Source organism: Saimiri boliviensis, chromosome 5 (assembly GCF_048565385.1).
Source record: "Saimiri boliviensis isolate mSaiBol1 chromosome 5, mSaiBol1.pri, whole genome shotgun sequence".
Lineage (NCBI taxonomy): Eukaryota > Metazoa > Chordata > Mammalia > Primates > Cebidae > Saimiri > Saimiri boliviensis.
Window position 1 is genome coordinate 22,449,877 of NC_133453.1, and position 18,642 is coordinate 22,468,518.

At 44.7% G+C, this 18,642-nt stretch overlaps 1 protein-coding gene across 1 annotated transcript in view; it reads right to left on the reverse strand.

Moving 5' to 3' along the window:
• Positions 1-12,594: 12,594 nt before the first annotated feature.
• Positions 12,595-18,642, reverse strand: part of TTLL4 (tubulin tyrosine ligase like 4) — a 42,960-nt gene continuing 36,912 nt past the window's right edge. The window contains 5 exon segments of the mRNA XM_074398997.1: positions 12,595-15,365; positions 15,803-15,888; positions 16,275-16,345; positions 16,490-16,700; positions 17,304-17,406. Of these exon segments, the coding sequence (XP_074255098.1) occupies positions 15,110-15,365; positions 15,803-15,888; positions 16,275-16,345; positions 16,490-16,700; positions 17,304-17,406 (727 nt within the window). The 3' untranslated portion in view covers positions 12,595-15,109.

Here is an 18,642-nt window from a genome sequence, read left to right on the forward strand (position 1 = left end):
AGAATCATTTGAACCCAGGAAGCAGAGTTTGCAGTGAGCCAAGATCTTGCCATTGCACTCCAGCCTAGTCAACAGGGCAAGACTCCTCAAAAAAAAAAAAAAAAAGTAAAAAAAAGTAAATTGCACACCCCAGATAATTTGTCCAAGTCATGCAGCTAGTAGAAATTAGAAACTAGAAGTCCCAAGCACTTTACTCTTCAGAGCAGGGAAAACTGACTCCAGTAATCAAATATTTTCCTCTAAATATTTCAACACATGTCTCCATGCCAACTTTTCCATTGCAAATATTTGGCTGTTTTTTTTTCTATGCTTGGGCACCCTTTCCCTAAAGGCAATGAGATGAAACATTCTAACCACTGCTTCCTTACAGGAGATGGGACACTCAATTAAAAGGGAGTGACTGGAGGTGTTGCTATACTGTCAACAATTGAATAGGGCTCCCTACCTTGAAGTAAAAGAATTCATTGAAACAAAAGGCAGCATGATATAATGGGCAACATGGAGAAACCCTGTCTCTACCAAAAATACAAAAAATTGCCAGGTGTGGCAACACATGCCTGTGGCCCTAGCTACTAGGGAGGCTGAGGTGGGAAGATGGCTTGAACCTGGGATGCAAAGGTTGCAGTGAGCTGAAATGGCACCATGGCACTCCAGCCTGGACAACAGAGCAAGACCCCTGTGTCAAAAAAAAAAAAAAAAAGAAAATTGCTCACAATATTTGATTAAGAAAACACAGGTTCGGAGTGGTGGCTCACGCCTGCAGTCCCAACAATTTGGGAGGCCAAGGCAGGTGGATCACGAGGTCAGGAGTTGGAGACCAGCCTGGCCAACATGGTGGAAACCCATCTCTACTGAGAATACAAAAATTAGCCGGTTGCAGTGTCATGTGCCTGTAATCCCAACTACTTGAGAGGCTGAGGCAAGAGAATCACTTGAACCCAGGACACGGACCTTGCAATAAGCTGAGATCACACCACTGCACTCCAGCTTGGGTGACAGAGCAAAGCTGTCTTGGAAAAAAAAGAAAAGAAAGAAAAAACACAGAAACAGGCCTGGTGTGGTGGCTCACTCCTGCAATCCCAAGACTTTGGGAGGCCAAGGTGGTAAAATCATTTGAGGCCAGCCTGGGCAACATAGTCAGATCCCATCTCTTAAAAAAAAAAAAAAAGAAGAAGAAAAATATCAGAAGAAACAACTACAACTTACAAAACCATTTTAACAGCTGATTTCACATGCACACACTCGGCTGGAAAGGTACATACCAAAATTCACAACGCTGGTAAATTATTTGTGATTTTTATTTCCTTATTTAGACTTTTCTGCATGTTGTATACATATGCTTAATAAAAGATAAGCAGTACTATTTGTAATAGTCCTTAACTAAATAAAAATCACTTAAATACTGGCCGGGTGCGGTGGCTCATGCCTATAATCCCAGAACTTTGGGAGGCTGAAGCAGGTGGATCACTTGAGGTCAGGACTTCAAGACCAGCCTGGCTGACATGGCAAAACCCCATCTCTACTAAAACTATAAAAATTGGCTGGGTGCAGTGGCATGTGCCTGTAATCCCAGTTACTTGAAAGGTTGAGGCAGGAGAATCACCTGAACCTGGGAGGGAGAGGTTGCAGTGAGCCAAGATCACTCCATTGCACTCCAGCCTGGGCGACAGATAGAATGAATAAGTAAATTGTTATATTCATACAATGGAATTAGATGAATGAACTGTGACTATACACAACATAGGTGAATCTCAGAAGCATAATGTTGAGTGAAAGAAACCAGACATAAAAAGACTGCATAATGTATGTTTCCGTTTACTTAAAGTTTAAAAACAGAAAAGTGTTTGCTACGGTTTGAATGTGTCCCCTCCAAAATTGAGGTGTTGACAATGTGATAGTATTAAGAGGTGGAGCCTTTACAAGGTGGTAAGGTCCCGAGGGCTTCTCCCTCATGAATGGTATTAGATTTCCTAATACAGGGCCTTCACAGAGGGGTTTCTCTGTCTTGCCCTTCTGCCTTCTGCAATGTGAGCATATAGTGTTCCTCCCCTCTGGAGGATGCAGCCCTCACCAAACAACCAAACTTGCTGGCGCCTGGATCTTGGATTTCCTAGCCTCCAGAACAGGGAAAAAATTCAATGTCTGTTCTTTATAGATGACCTAGTCTGTGGTATTCTGTTGTAGCCGCACAAATAGACTAAGACTGCAGAAGTTAAGAAGGTGTTTCTCGAGGGGAGGTAGTGGTTAGCAAGGGGGATTGAGGGGGTTCTGGGGTTCTGAAAATACCTGTTTATTGTCCTAGAGTGCTGGTTTCATGGTTTTATACACCTCATAAAATTTATCAACAAAGCCCCACGATAACACTAGTTTACCTAGGCAAAATAAGGCAAAATAAAAATTTTTTAAAATCATCAAGTTACGCACTTATGATTTGTACCCCTTTACATATATTTCAATTAAAAGTTTTCTTTGAAAGAGGACAGCAGCAAAATGGCAAAACTGAAAACTCCAAATGCCCATCCCTCCACAAAAACATACGAAAGAAAAAAAAAACAGAAATGGTCAGAATCAACACTGTCAGAATTCTGGAAAACAATCAAATGCTTACAGCAATGAAGAAAATGCTGAATTAAGAAAAAGACAACTCCAAAATGGTAGCAAAGCATCATTCGTCCTTGTCCTATCCCCTCCCCAGCTGGGAGTCAGTCTTGAAGAATGCAGCCTGTGTTCCCAGTGTGGAACCCTTGTTCCTGGTTCTGCAGGGAGCAGAGCTGACCTTACTTGTTTGTCTGTCCTAACCTGTCTGGGCGCTGTCTGAAGGACTGATGCTGGCTTCCCACCTCTGTTTTGCCTGTCTTGGAACCACCTCAGAACAGAAAAGAGGCAGGGATTGCTCAGAAACATTGCAAGGCAAAGTTGCAGGATACGAAATCAACACACACACAAAATTAGTTGCATTTCTATACACCAGCCATGAACACTCCACAAAGAAAATTAAGAAAACAGTTCCATTTACAGTAGCATCAAAATAACTGAAATACAGCCGGGCGCGGTGGCTCAAGCCTGTAATCCCAGCACTTTGGGAGGCCGAGGCGGGTGGATCACAAGGTCGAGAGATCGAGACCAACCTGGTCAACATGGTGAAACCCCGTCTCTACTAAAAATACAAAAAATTAGCTGGACATGGTGGCGCGTGCCTGTAATCCCAGCTACTCAGGAGGCTGAGGCAGGAGAATTGCCTGAACCCAGGAGGCGGAGGTTGCGGTGAGCTGAGATCACGCCATTGCACTCCAGCCTGGGTGACAAGAGCAAAACTCCGTCTCAAAAAAAAAAATAAATAAAAATAAAAAAAATAACTGAAATACTTAGAAACAAATTAAGCCAAGGAAGCACAAGACTTGTACACTGAAAGCTATAAAACAGCAGTGAAAGAAAGTAAAGAAAACCCAAATAAGTGGAAAGACATGTCATGTTCATGGCTTGGAAGACTTAATATTAAGATGATAATGTTACTCAAAGCTATATTTAAACTCAATGCAATTGCTTTCAAAATCCCAATGACATTTTTTTGGGAGAAATGAAAAAAAGAATCCTAAAATCCATATGGAATTTAAGTAAGCCAAGAATAGCCAAAACCATCTTGAAAAAGAAGAACAAAATCAGAGGGCTCATACTTCCTGATTTCAAAACTTACTACAAAGCTATCATAAACAAAACAGTATAAAACTGGAATAAGTACAGACCTATAGACCAATGGAGCAGAATTGAGAGCCCAAAAATACACCTTCACATTGAGGATCAATTTTTGACAAGAATGTCAAAACCACTGAATGGAGAAATAATGGTCTCTTCAACAAATGGTGCCAGGAAAACTAGATATCTACATTCAAAAGAATGAAGTTGGACCCTTATTCTATACCATATACAAAAATTAACTCAAAATAAACCAAAGACCTAAATTTAAGAGCTAAGCCTTAAAACTTATCAAACTTTATAAGCCTATTAAACTCTTAGAAGAAAACAAAGTAGAAAAATCAGCATGGCGGGTTTCTTAAATATGACACCAAAAGCATAGGCAACATTTGTCATATTACAAAAAATCGACTGGACTTGCACAAAAATTAAAAACTTACGCATCGCCGGGCGCGGTGGCTCAAGCCTGTAATCCCAGCACTTTGGGAGGCCGAGGCGGGTGGATCACGAGGTCAAGAGATCGAGACCATCCTGGTCAACATGGTGAAACCCCGTCTCTACTAAAAATACAAAAAATTAGCTGGGCGTGGTGGCGCGTGCCTGTAATCCCAGCTACTCAGGAGGCTGAGACAGGAGAATTGCCTGAACCCAGGAGGCAGAGGTTGCAGTGAGCCGAGATCATGCCATTGCACTCCAGCCTGGGTAACAAGAGCAAAACTCCGTCTCAAAAAAAAAAAAAAAAAAAAAAAACTTACGCATCAAATGACACTGACACAAGACAGTGAAAAGACAATCTACAGAATTAGAAAAATATTTGCAAATCATATACTTGATATGGCATTAATATCCAGAATATAAAAAGAATTATTACAACTCCAGAACAAAAAAACCTAACAACCCAATTTAAAAATAAGCAAAGGGGCAGGGCACGGTGGCTTACGCTGTAATCCCAGCACCTCAAGAGGCCAAGGTGAGGGGAACACACTGGTTCAGGAATTGGAAACCAGCCTGACCAACATGGTGAAACCCCATCTCTACTAAAAATACAAAAAAATTAGCCGGGGTGGTGGTACACTCCTGTAATTCCAGCTACTCAGGAAGCTGAGGCAAGAAGAATCACCTGAACCCAGGAGGCAGAGGTTGCAGTGAGCCAAGATCACGCCACTGCACTCCAGCCTGGGTGACAGAGCAAGACTCTGTCTCAAAAAATAAAATACAATAAAATAAATAAAAATAATAGAATACAAAATAAGCAAAGGACTTGAAGATAGTTTTCCAAAGGGAATACATATATGGTCATTAAGCACATGAAATAATGTTCAACACCATTGGTCATTAAAGAAATGAATGCATTCAAAACCACAATGTGATAATATTTCACATCCATTAGGATGGCCTTAATTAAAAAAAAAATCCTTAAAATAGTGTTGATGAGGATGTAAAGAACTTGCAATACTCATACACTGCTGGTAGAAACAATGCAAAATGGCACAACCACTATAGAAAATAGTTTGGCAGATCCTCAAAAAATTAAATATAGAATTACCATGTGCTATGATTTAAATGTTTGTTCCTCCAAAACTCATGTTGAAATTCAGTTGAAGTTGTAACACTATTAAGAGGTGTTACCCTTAAGAGGGATTTAGGTCATGAGGGCTCTGCCTCATCAACATCCTCATCAACACTAACTCACTCTGTCACCCAGGCTGGAGTGTAATGGCATGATCTTGGCTCACTGCAACCTCTGCCTCCCGGGTTCAAGCAATTCTCTGCCTCAGCCTCTGGAGTAGCTGGGATTACAGGCACCTGCCACCATGCCCGGTTAATTTTTGTATTTTTAGTAGAGATGGGGTTTCACCATCTTTGCAGGCTGGTCTTAAACTCCTGCCTCGGCCTCCAAAGTGCTGGGGTTACAGGCATGAGCCACAACACCTGGTCCCTTTATTTTTTGAGATGGAGTCTCACTCTGTCACCCAGGCTGGAATGTAGTGGCTCGATCTCAGCTCACTGCAACCTCCACCTCCTGGGTTCAAGCAATTCTCGTGCCTCAGCCTCCTGAATAGCTGGGACTATAGGTGTGCACCACCATGCCTGGCTAATGTTTGTATTTTTAGGGAGACAGGGTTTCACCACGTTGGTCAGGCTGGTCTCGAACTCCTGGCCTCAAGTAATCCACCTACCTCGGCCTCCCAAGGTGCTGAGATTACAGGTGTGAGCCACCATGCCCAGCTTGTTATATATTTTTTATTACAATAAAAAAAGTATTGTTGCAATAAGCCGAGATTGCATCATTGTACTTCAGCCTGGGCAACAAGAGTGAAACTGTCTCAAAAACAAAAACAGAAAAAAAGGAGAAAAGGAAAGGAAAGGGGAAAGGGAGGAAAGGAAGTGAAAGGAAGGGGAGGGGAGGGGAGTGGAGGGGAGGGGAGGGGAGGGGAGGGGAGGGGAGGGGAGGGGAGGGGAGGGGAGGGGAGGGGAGGGGAGGGGAGAAGAGGGGAGAAGAGGGGAGAGGAGAGGAGGGGAGAAGGAAAAAGACTAAGACCAGCCCAGGGCTGAAGTAGGTAGGCATTAGGTGGCAAACGGAGCTAGGAGTAAGAATTTAGGCATGGCATTCCATCAAGTAAAGCTGGATTCTGTATCCATGTTCCTAACTGTGCATATAATGTATACCCCTAAGATTCTCCCCTCTCGAAGTTTGTTGCGTGGTAGGGGGTTGGCTGGACCCATGGTTAAGTGTACTCACTAGAGCAAATGAGAGGTTAAGAATAAAAGCAAGGGCAGAGCTGGGTGTGATGGTACAAGCCTGTAGTCCTACCTACTCAGGAGGTTGAGGTGGAAGGATCACCTGAGCCAAGGAGTCTGTGACTGCAGTGAGCTGTAACCGCACCACTGCACTCCAGCCTGAGTGTCAAAGCAAGACCCTGTCGCTTAAAAAATATATATATATATATATACATATAGTGACTGGGTGCAGTGGCTCAAGCCTGTAATCCCAGCACTTTGAGAGGCCGAGGCGGGTGGATCACGAGGTCAAAAGATCGAGACCATCCTGATCAACATGGTGAAACTCCATCTCTACTAAAAATACAAAAAATTAGCTGGGCATGGTGGCGCATGCCTGTAATCCCAGCTACTCAGGAGGCTGAGGAAGGAGAATTGCCTGAACCCAGGAGGCGGAGGTTGTGGTGAGCCGAGATCGCGCCATTGCACTCCAGCCTGGGCAACAGGAGCGAAACTCCGTCTCAAAAAGAAAAAAAAAAAAAAATATATATATATATATATATATATATATATATAGTAACTTTATAATTATGAAATTGAACTGTTATGAACTGTCAGGGTGCCCTTGCTCACCTGGCTAATTCATCATCACATTTTTCAATCTCAGTATTTTTGTCTCTTTTTCAAGCTCTATATCCCCTCCTTCCTTCAGCCCAGGCTTTCCCACTGATTTTGAAGCCAGCAACTTCTACAAAGTATTATTAGGAAATAGGGCGGTAGGTGGATTCGTTAATTCATTCAGTAACCTTGGACATGTCATCTAACCCCTTTGAACCTCATTTTCTTAATCTGTAAAATAAGGATAATAATACCAACATTGAAGGGTTTTTTTGTAAGGATGAGTGTAGGTCTACACTGAGAACAGTGCGTGAATAATAATAAATGATAGTTATTGTTTTGTTCCAGCACCCACTGTAGAGGAAATGCACTGTTATTTAATATGTATAATACCTGTCCCAGTGACTATGATTTCTCTTCTGAAATAGATCATGAGATTTTTTTTTTAAGACAGGGTCTTGCTGTTGTCCAGCCTGGAAAGCAGTGGACTGATCTCCTGACAGCCTTGAACTCCTGGGCCCAAGGGATCTTCCCGCCTCAGCCTCCCAAGTAGCAGGGACTACAGGCATGTGCCACCATGCCAGACTAATTTTTAAATGATTTTGTAGACACAAGGTCTCACTATGTTACCCAGGCTGGTTTCACATTCCTGGCCTCAAGCGATTCACTTTAGCCTCCCAGGAGCTGGGATTACAGGTGTGAGCCACCATGCCCAGCCCATGATGAGAAATTCTTAGTGCCAAAGATTCTGATTTGTTAATCACAGCTCATTAGAAAGGTCGTTTGTGTAGGAAAGAGATGGACTTAGAAAAAAGTTACTTTATCTCCAGGGATTTGAGCCTTTTATCTTCTGGTAGAGGCAAGTGGACTTAGCGATGTTTATCTCAGGAATGACTGTTGAGGTATCTGGCACTTACCAAGCTCTTGAATCCTGACTTTGAGTCAGTTTCTCAACAAGAGAGATGTGTCTTAAAATTCATTTTCCTCTGCCAAAGAGCATCCAGACGGGATGTTAATTGAACAGTCTTTCCAATTCTAAACATACCAGGCATTCCAACAGTTATCATGATTGATCCAGAGGGCTGCACACAAGACTGATAATGCCACCGCCATAGCATTATTATTTATTTATTTATTCTGAGACAGAGTTTCGCTCTTGTTGTCCAGGCTGGAGTGCAACGGTATGGTCTCGGCTCATTGCAACCTCCATCTCCCAGGTTCAAGCGATTTTCCTTACTCAGTCTCCTGAGTAGCTGAAATTACAGGTGCCCACCACCATGACCGACTAATTTTTTGAATTTTTAGTAGAAACAGGGTTTCACCATATTGGCCAGGCTGGTCTCCAACTCCTGACCTCAGGTGATCAATCCCCCTCAGCCTCCCAAAGTGCTGGAATTGCAGGCGTGAGCCACTGTGCCCGGCTGCCATAGTGTTATTAGTAGTTGATCCAAGCTGGGAACTCCACTCTAGATATTATAATCTGTGGTGCACCACCCCTTCTCCCACAAATTCATATGCTGAAGTGCTGACCCCCAGCACCTCAGAATGTGACATTATTTGGGAATAAGGGCATTGTAGATGTAATTAGTAAAGATGCGGTCATACTGGAGTCGAGTCGGCTCCTATTCCAATGTGACTAGTGCCCTTATAAAAAGGAAAAACTGTAGAGACATACACATGGAGAACGCCATGTGAACACGAAGGCAGACACTGGGTGATGTTTGTACAAGCCAAGGAATGGAGAAGACTGCCAGCAGGCAACCTGAAGTTTGGAGAGAAGCCTGGAACAGATTCTCTCTCACAACTCTCAGAAGGAACCAACTCTGTCAACAACCTCATTTGGGACTTAAGTGTGCAATTCCTTGAGCTCCTACAAATCCATCGCCCATGTAACCAACACCCCAAATCAAGAATTAGAGCGTTTCCATCACCTCCAAAAGTTACCTTGTGCCTCTTTTCTTAGTATTAATGCCCAGAGGCAACTATTGTTCTGACTTGTTCCCATGGGTTAGTTTCATGTTCCTAAGCATCATATCGACTTAATTACACAGTACGTATTCTTTTTGTGTCTGGCTTTTTTCACTCAATGCTTTTGAGATCATAAATCAGTAGTTTGTTCCTTTTTATTTTTTCTATCCTTCCTTCTAACATACTGCTGGATGTTCCTTTTTATTGGGTGGTATTCCACACCAGTTTATCTGATCTCGTATTGAGAAACATTTGGATTATTCTCAGTTTTTTGTTATTATGAATGAAGCCTCAATAAACATTTTTGGTAAACACGTGATTTCCTTTTTTTCCCACCTTTTTGAGAGAATGCTGGGGAGTGGAATTTGAGTCATCGGTAGATACATGTTAGCTTTCTAAGAAACTGATAGTGTTCTACGGTGGTTGAACCATTTTACACTCGTGCCAGCCAGGTACAAAAGGCCCAACTGCTGTCCTCACCAACACTTGGTCTTGGCTGCCCTTTTAACTATTCTAGTGTTATCTCATTGTGGTTTTAATTAGCACATGCCTCATGAAATGGCATCTCCTGGTCTTTTTCTTTTAAATCAGCTTTATTTACTTACATAAAATTCTACTCACCCATTCTAAGTGCACAATTTGATGAGTTCCAGCAACTGTATATGGTCAAGTATCCACCACAATCAAGATACAGAATCTTCCCACCGTGCCCTTTAGTCTACCCCTTCCTCATCTATCATCCATGGCAAGCACTCACCTGCTTCCTGTGACTATAGTTTGCATTTTCTAGATTATGGAATAATAAAACATGCAGTCTTCTGTTTCTGGCTTCTTCTTGCTTAGGAATATGATCAGATTCATGCATGGTGTTACATGAGTCAATTTATTCCTTTTTTATTTGTATTTCTTTGTTTTGCAGAAACAGGGTCCCACTGTGTTGGCCCAAGCTGGTCTTGAACTCCTGGGCTCAAGTGATTCTCCTGCCTTGGCTTTGCAAAGTGCTGGGATTACAGGTGTGAGCCACAGCACCCGAACTCTTTTCCTTTTTCATATCTAAGAGCATTCCATTGAGCAGAGATATCACAATTCGTAAATTCACTAATTCTTGGACATACGGTTGTTTCTAAGCTTTGGCTACTATGAATAAGCTGCTATGAACATCTGCCTGTAAGAGTGGAAGTGCGAGGGCCTATGTTAATGACATGTTTCACATTATAAGAAACTACCAAGCTGCTTTCCAGTGCACCGTTTGGCACTCCCATCAGCGGCTTCACAGTATCTCAGTATCATACTGACACTTGGTATTTTCAGTCGTAAATTTGAGCCACTTCAGTGTTGTGTTATCTCGCAGTTTCAATTGCTCTTCTCTGACTACTGATAGGGGTTTTAATCTATCTAAGCTAATTATCTCAATACATCCTCAGCTTTAATTCATGGATAAAATCAAAGTATATTTTACCATAGTTTTGTAATATTAGCATGCTATTGTAATCGTATTGTAATACTGTTGCATGTTAAAGTATTTTTACTTTAAATGCTTTTGGTGGTAGTTTTGGTCAGTTTTAGAATCCGCTATTTGAAATCTGTATCATATAAGGCACCTTGTTGGGTGCTTTCCAATATTCTAGTCCCATAACTATTCTATGAGGTAGGCTTTGGTGTCCCCAGTTTACTAATTGAAACTTAGATTAAATACCTTTTCAAGTTTGTTAGCTTTGCCTGTGGCAGTCCCTGGCATTCCATGTATCTCAGTCTATTGTAATTACAACACAGATGGGTTTTAGAAAACCACCACCTGCTATTGACCCTCCTTGTGTTCTTTCACCCGTGAAACATCTGCCAAGAGCAACATATGACTGTTTGCTACTTTCACCGATCCAAAGTTAGTGAAGGGGCAAGCCAAAAGAGATGGTATAGATCCCTGGATATTAATCAGTGTGCAAACTGCTACAGGGGGACTCTAAAAGGCCAAGAAAGGTTGGAGAAGGCTTGGTCATAATCTCAGGTGACGTGAAATGGAGCTCCCTTAGCCATCTGAAAACCATCACTGTGTCCAAGTCTCAAAGCAGTTGGGGATCTGAACAGCAATCAGAGGTCAGCCTTAATCTTACAAATCAAGGGGAGGCCAGGAGAGGAGATTCCCCTGGCTGCCTTTATTGGTCACCGATCTTGGGTAACGAATTCAGCTGAGGAGGAAGTAGAAAGGTCTTTGTATCCAGATGATCAATCTTCTTCACTGGCCCTCAGCAGTGCCGGATTGTCCCAGAAGCCATCAGGTATGTCCTTTGGCTGGGGAGATAGGGGGGATAGTCGCCCTCTGCCAAACAGCCTGATACCAAGAGAATGTACCTGTAACGACAAGTGCCCCTTGGTACAGCTGTTAGGTCTATGTATTTCCTCTTTGGCTCCAGTTCCAATCAGGGTCTCTTACTTTCTGTACCCTGCTCCTCCCCTGTCCAGACACCTGACACCCACTGTGCTTGCTCTCCCTTTCTTACCAAAGCTGCTCTTGAAATAATTTAATAATCTCACTCAGTTCACATAATTCTTTCTTTTTTTTTCTTTTTTTTTTTTTTTTGAGACGGAGTTTCGCTCTTGTTACTCAGGCTGGAGTGCAACGGCGTGATCTCGGCTCACCGCAACCTCCGCCTCCTGGGTTCCGGCAATTCTCCTGCCTCAGCCTCTTGAGTAGCTGGGATTACAGGCACGCGCCACCATGCCCAGCTAATTTTTTGTATTTTTAGTAGAGACGGGGTTTCACCATGTTGACCAGGATGGTCTCGATCTCTCGACCTCGTGATCCACCCGCCTCGGCCTCTCAAAGTGCTGGGATTACAGGCCTGAGCCACCGCGCCCGGCCAGTTCACATACTTCTAATGCTTACTGTGCTTTCTTTCTCAGGGATCTGTTCTCTGACTGTAAAGTGTTTAGCCAAACAAATAATCCCCAGTAGAGTGATAATATAAGAGGAGACTGAATAATGATGGTGTTTGTGTGTGCACTGGGGTGAGGGTGAGGGCCATGAGCTATCTAGACCCTGTTCTGGCTTCTTCACTTCTAACACATCTCAATGGCAGCTCCACTTCCTGGAGGAAAGGGTTTTATATTTCTTGCCTGTCTCTTCCCACCCAGGGCACAAGGCTTGAACAGCATGTGGAGGAAGGCGTGACCTTGCAAAGTGCCCTCTATGTCCTAAGTACTTTTACTACATTTGGTTTAAACCTTCACAACCTTGCAATGTAGGTATTATATTCATTTTACAAAGAAATGGAGACTTCAGTTAGATGACACACCCAAGGTCACACAGTAAGTGGCAGAACTGGGATTTAAACCCAAGGTCAGCCTGATTCAAGGTTCCTGATCCTTTCCTGACATAATGCCATCTCTTCATTAGTATTTGTTCTAAGCAACTGCGTTTTGCATCATTCCTAAGTGGATGTGAAGTCAGCAGTGACTGCCCTCCTCCACTTTCCACCCCAAGACCTTACTCCACTACTCTAGAAATATCCTGCACTTCATTCCTTGTCTCAGAACACTCACTTCCCTTCCTCCAAATAGACTAGGTAAATTAACAACTTAGGAAAGCAATTGACATCCTCTGACAAATATTTATTCTAATATACTCCCAAATTTAACTTTCCAAAAAAAATCTCATTCCTTCTCGAAAACGCCTACTTAGCTGAATACCTCATAATGGCGAGTATTCAATGCAAACATACATATGCTGAATGCTTAATAAGATTTAATTTTCTCTCAAGAGTGAAAGGTGGCCAGGCACGGTGGCTCATGCCTGTAATTCCAGCACTTCGGGAAGCAACACTTTGGGAGGCAGAGGTGGACGGATCACGAGGTCAGGAGATCAAGACCATCCTGGCTAACAAGGTGTAACCCCGTCTCTACATAAAAAAGAACGAAAGGTAAATTTGATACAGTAAGTCCCATTCCTTTCTCCTACCCAGCAGAACCCCCACATCTATCAGATACTCAAATGTATGACAATTTATTAATGTACAAACATGTTTTAAACTACTAAGAGCACTGTCTTTCCATCGCGCATTTAGGACTTTCATTGATCATAAGGACTTCATTTCCTAAGCCCTTGTCCCTTCCCCGGCCATGCGTCCCCCAATACCCTCATTCAGCAATGCTGCTTCCCTCTCCAGTTACGGAAATGGAAATAGATCGGCTGTGTTGTACAAGATTCTCAGAGGGCAAGCCAAAGAAGTTGGTTTTCATGGAGTAAACCAGCTCACACAGGCCTCCATGCCCAAGTCCTTGCGGAGAAGGCCCAGCCACAACAAAGCTGCCAGGCAGGCGGCTCATTTTCTCTTAGGAAGGCAGCAGATGCCCTGTGTCATATCTGCACTAGAATACTGCAGCCAGAGGACTGAAGAGCTGGGCCACTTCAATTACATCAAAAAAGATCCAACAGGATGACTATCAAGGACCTCTCCCATTATGGCCCGACTTTAAAGTCATTATTGAGCAGCCAGTGATGCCCAGGACTTTGCCACCAAACTTTCTTCACAACTGTCAACATGGCCTTAGGACTGGCCAGACACCACCTACTCTGTGGCCTTGAACCCAGTCGGGCCTCTCAGTGATCTTTCCAGGGCTCCACCCCAACTTGCCACAGAGCTCCAAGAGCCAGGAAACACAGGAGTCTCTATCTTTCCAAAGCTCAGAGAGAATGAAGGCAGCTACGGTACAGTGTGAGACCAAGTAGCTGAGCTTTCTGCCTGATATGCAAAGAGAATACCTGAGTAGCAGGGACATGGGACCATTTGGCTTCTTATATGTGCCACCGCTAGAAAAACCTAAGGAAAGGGACTGCAGGGGCTGGGGAGGAGGCCAGCAGCAACCAGGAAGTGCTGGGTTAGGAAGGGGCACAGCTCCAGAGAAAACCTTTGTGATTCAAACTCTTCCACCTGTTCTGCCCCAAGGCTCCACTTTCTCATCCCTGGATGAGACAGAAGTAGAACTTCTGGTTCAAGTGCTGGGGGTCCTTTGAGATCTCTGTAAATATACAGTTCACTCAGTCAACGTTTACTGAATACTCACTGTTTACTGAGTCTAGAGGAGGGAGGTAGAATCAGTTGAGTACAAGAGTGTAGTCTGAAGTCTCACTGGAAGCCCATCCTACAATAGTGACTGCTCCTGAAACCTACCTGCCAAGCCACCAGACCCTGCTTGCTGCAGGGCAGAACATGAGAAACCACACTTGTTGGATTGTAGAGAAACCTCATCCCCTTCCACCCTCTCCCTGGACTGGGTCCTTTGATACATGGAGACAGGTAACAGCTACTGGGATTATCTGGGCTCCTTCACTGGGGCCATGGGAAATTCACAAAGGTCACAGACCCTCTTACACCTCACAGCTAAGGAGAAGCTGTCCACGAGACACATGTCAGAAGGCTGAATGACCAGTGATGGGGGGTCAGAACAGGAAGACCTAGGGCTGCTGGCAAGGTGGGTATTTGGAAGGAGGCGGTGAAGATGCCTTCGGATAGGCATCTTGGGCCTTTGAAGGCCAAGATCCTAGTGTTAGGTGGCCAGGATCCAAGGCTGCGGTGACAGGAAATGGGTTCGGCACGCTGGGCCTCTCCGCCTGTCCACTGAGGAAGTTCAACGCCTTCTCCTCGGGACGGGGGTGGCAGAGGGGTGAGGGAAGACCTAAGGAAATGAGGACCTCAGAAGGCCCCTCCAATTCAGAACAAAGGACTTCTGGCCCATGTATGTTCTGTATGTTTTCTCCTCTTGAGCTACAACTCAGCAACTGCACCAAGGCCCCAAACAAACCACATGGCTCGCTTAAGGTAGAAACCAAAACCTGCTTTATAAGGCTGCGTGGCCATCACTGGCTTCTCTGCTGAGATATGAGGTGCCAGCCAGGCAGGCAGGTGACAGAGGGTGACCCTTCCTCACCTTCTCCCCATCACCACATCCCTCTGGTCCTACACATACTCATCTCTATAATACCATCACTTCAAAAAATACTCTGAGGAGGGAAAGGGTGAAGTGGGAAGAGGTTCAGGCTGGTCAGCAGGCTGGTTCCCGTGAGGTAGCTGATGCCCATACTCCTGGGCAGAGGCTTGTGGAGAGAGGCCAATTATGGGCTCACAGCCAGGAGGGAGTCACTGGCTGACTGGAAAGTGGAAGGAGCGGCAAGTCTTGAAGTCCGCCCAGAGTACTTGATCACAGGTAACGCCTGGGTGGAAAGGCTGGGCTCTTTGCTGGTGTCCTCGCTGTCCTTTGAGGAACCTGGTTTCTGGGGATAAGGGGAAAGGCCAGCTTGGGTCTTCTTGGACTTGGGTGTGGTCCCATCTTCAGTGAGTAGCAGACTTCCTTTGCCGGAGTTGTGTTTTCTGGAGGGAACAGGTGGGGAAAGAAATGGCTGAGACACTGTTTAACTGAGACTTTACCTTAGGATTTGCTTCAGAGTCTGGAGCAGGCATTCCCATTATGGTGTCAGAGGCCGTAAGTACATGGATATGTAACAACCACACAAAACATCCTATCTACTTGAAGCCTCGAGTAAAGGGAGGTGCAGGTAGAGGGCTAATGACTTCCCACAGCAAGTGGGTATGGCTGACAATGGCCACTTCCAGAGGCACTTCTGCCCTCCAGCTCAGCTTCACTGGGCATCCCAAGAGCTACCAGAAAAAGGACGAATGTCCTGACACTCCCACCAACCCCTAGCTGGAGAATGCTGATTTCACTGCCACAGTCTGGGAAGAGAGGAAGGAAGAAAACTCTCCAAACTCACAGCCAGCAGCCCTTCCCTTGCCCAGGCAGCACTCACCCCAGCTTGCTAGTCTCTGATTTGCTGAAGGCATTGAGTATCACGCCATCCTTTGAGACAGTTGGAAGTGATGTCGGGAGAGACCACTAACAGCAAAGGAAGCAACGAGACCAAAAGGGCTTGGTGGAGGCAAGGCAGAAGTGTTTGGGGTCTTGGGACCCTCTAAGTGATCTAAGGGGCTCTCCTCTTCCCTACCCCTCAGACATGGGCCCAGGTGGGTAAAAGTCTCAGTTCTCTTCTGAATCAGACAAGAAGTTGAGGCCTACAAAGCACTTTTTGATCCTTCAAAGAAAGGTACCCAAGGAATCCTGGAGGCAACTATTCCCTTGAAAGGAAAGAGTGGTGAGACAGAAGCAGAGCCTAGCAGAGAAGTGAGAGAGGCCTATATATACAACCCAACTCCTGCTGCACTCGTAAGGCGGAGGAGGGAGGGGCCTGAGAAGGAGCTGTCCTCGACACTGGCAGCACTCACCACTGGAGCAGAATCAGAGACAACTCCCATGTGGAACCCTTTGTAGCACCAACTCCGCAGCAGATCTACTCCTAGGACAAGATTAGCAGGAGTTGGGGCTTAAGAAGGTAGAATCAATTGGCCAATTCTTCTTTCCAGAGAGGCCCATTTCTTGGTATACTGGGATTTAATCTCTCACTAAACATGGCTTTCTGAGGGCAGAGAGGGCACATTACCTTTGAGCTTGTTGCCATGGTATTTCTGTTCCCATTGGGTGGTGAGAATGTTGAAATATCGTGGCTGCTCAAAAAAGCGGAGATAACGAGAGGAGACATGAGAAGGAAAAATTCGTTCAAACTGACCACGGCGAGAAAACTCATCTTCCATCTCGACCAGAATCCGAACATCATCTGGTGTCAGGACATCCAGCACAGACGCATAGAAGTCCTGTGGTCCAAGGAATCGAGAGGAAAAGGGTGCAACAGAGAGTGTAAGCCAGGGGCAGGGAATCAAGAAGCTGGGGGACAGGGAGCACACCCCTGGGGTCCTACCACTCCGGGACGCTCCTGGAACTCCCAAGGGTAGCCTAGTGGGCCAGCTCTGAACGCCATCTGTTCCTAAGTCTACTGAACTTAGATAGTGGGAGAAGACATTCTTGTTTGGGGTCAAGGGAGCCACTGGAGCTGAGACGTTAAGTAGTTTGTTGAATAAAGTCAAGATGAGGATCCAGCAATTCAGATTGGGCACCAGTCTTCTATCTGCCAAGCTTAAATCCGGCTCCCTTATCTGCTCTGAGAAAGTCAGCTTCCTGGGGTCTCTCATCGTACTTCTCAGAGAAAGAAACCCAAAGGGTAAAAGTCTACAGTTGGGACGAGAGGACCAGTAAACATGCTAAAGACAACCAGCTATGCCAACAAATCTCTGCATATCAGAAGATCACAGGCCTGAATGAAGAAACCCACCTTTAAAGAAAACCTGGTTGCTTTGGGGTCCTAAATGTTTGACCAGGGAAGTTTTCTGCTAACATTGGGGGGAAGACCAATCTCCTACCTGATCAGGAATTTTCTGGGTCAGATAATAGGCTTTCTTCATCTTCTGTGCAGTGAAATGCTCTGGAGCCATTCGACATTTGTCCCCGGGGGAGGTGGGCAGGCTAGAGCAGAGGTCACAAAGAAACCAAAGGGCAGGGTCAGCAGCTTTGCATTTGGAGGAAATACGGAGAAGGTCCAGCCCAGCAGACACCCTTCTCAAGGGAAGACAAAGATGTATGAACAGAGGCTACTTAAGTAGTAGGTCGGACTAAAATACACTTCCCAGAAGTAACCTGTCTGAGAGTCATCAAATATTAAGTGCAAGAGTACAAACCACCATCTTTAGAATGAATTTGAATGATAAAAAAATGAGGACCTTGCAATAAGCCTTAGTGTGGTATATATTTCAGTTTAGTTTAATTCACTGAACACTTAACTATATACCCAGCTCTGCCCTACTGGCTGTGTGACCCTGGGCAACTGACTCAACTTCCCCTCATCCCAGTTTCATCACCCATGTTACTACAATTACCATAATCACTGTTGAGAGAGATACAAAGATGACTGGGGCCCAGCATGGTGGTGCACACTAGTCATCCCAGCTACCTGGGAGGCTGAGGTGTGAAGATCACTTGAGCCCAGGTGTTCAAAGCCAGCATGGGCAACACTATGAGACTCTGTCTCTAAAAAATGAGTAATAGCGAAATAAAGATGACTAAAAATCAACCCCTGCCTTCAAGGAGCTTACGGGATGGCAGGTGGGATATGTCAAATGACAACCAATGGACATAGCCAAACATGAGTCTACAAGGTACAGTGGGGAAAGTAAGTTTTGTTATCAGGCAAGTCAGGATTTGAATTCCAGTCCTCGTACTCTCTAATTGAATGACCCTGATGGGCTTCTTAATCCCAGAGAACTTCTGTGTCCTCCTCTGTAAACTGCAGGTATGAATACTAACTTTACAGGTTATTGGAAGCATAAGTTACAGGGTTTTCCTCACACATCTCAGGTACTAACTAAATATAAACTCCCCTCCTCTCAAGAGTGGTTCCAAATGCTTTGTGGTATGGAGGAAAAAAAGGCCATACTAAGCTGGCTTCATGAAGATGTATGAACTAGACTTTGATGAACAGGTGAGGTTAATGGCAGGACGGCGGTGGGGCATTTCAGGAGGAAGAAACCCCATAAGCAAAGGAAGGAGCACTATGGGGAACAGCAAGAGGCAATGAACATTTCAGAGAGGAGACTGGACTAATTGTCCTTAAGGATCACTCCGACCTTGAGGTTGCGTGAGTGATGCAGTTTGTCAGGGCACAGGAGCCAGGAGAGAAAGAAGACAGATACACCAAGAAAAAGG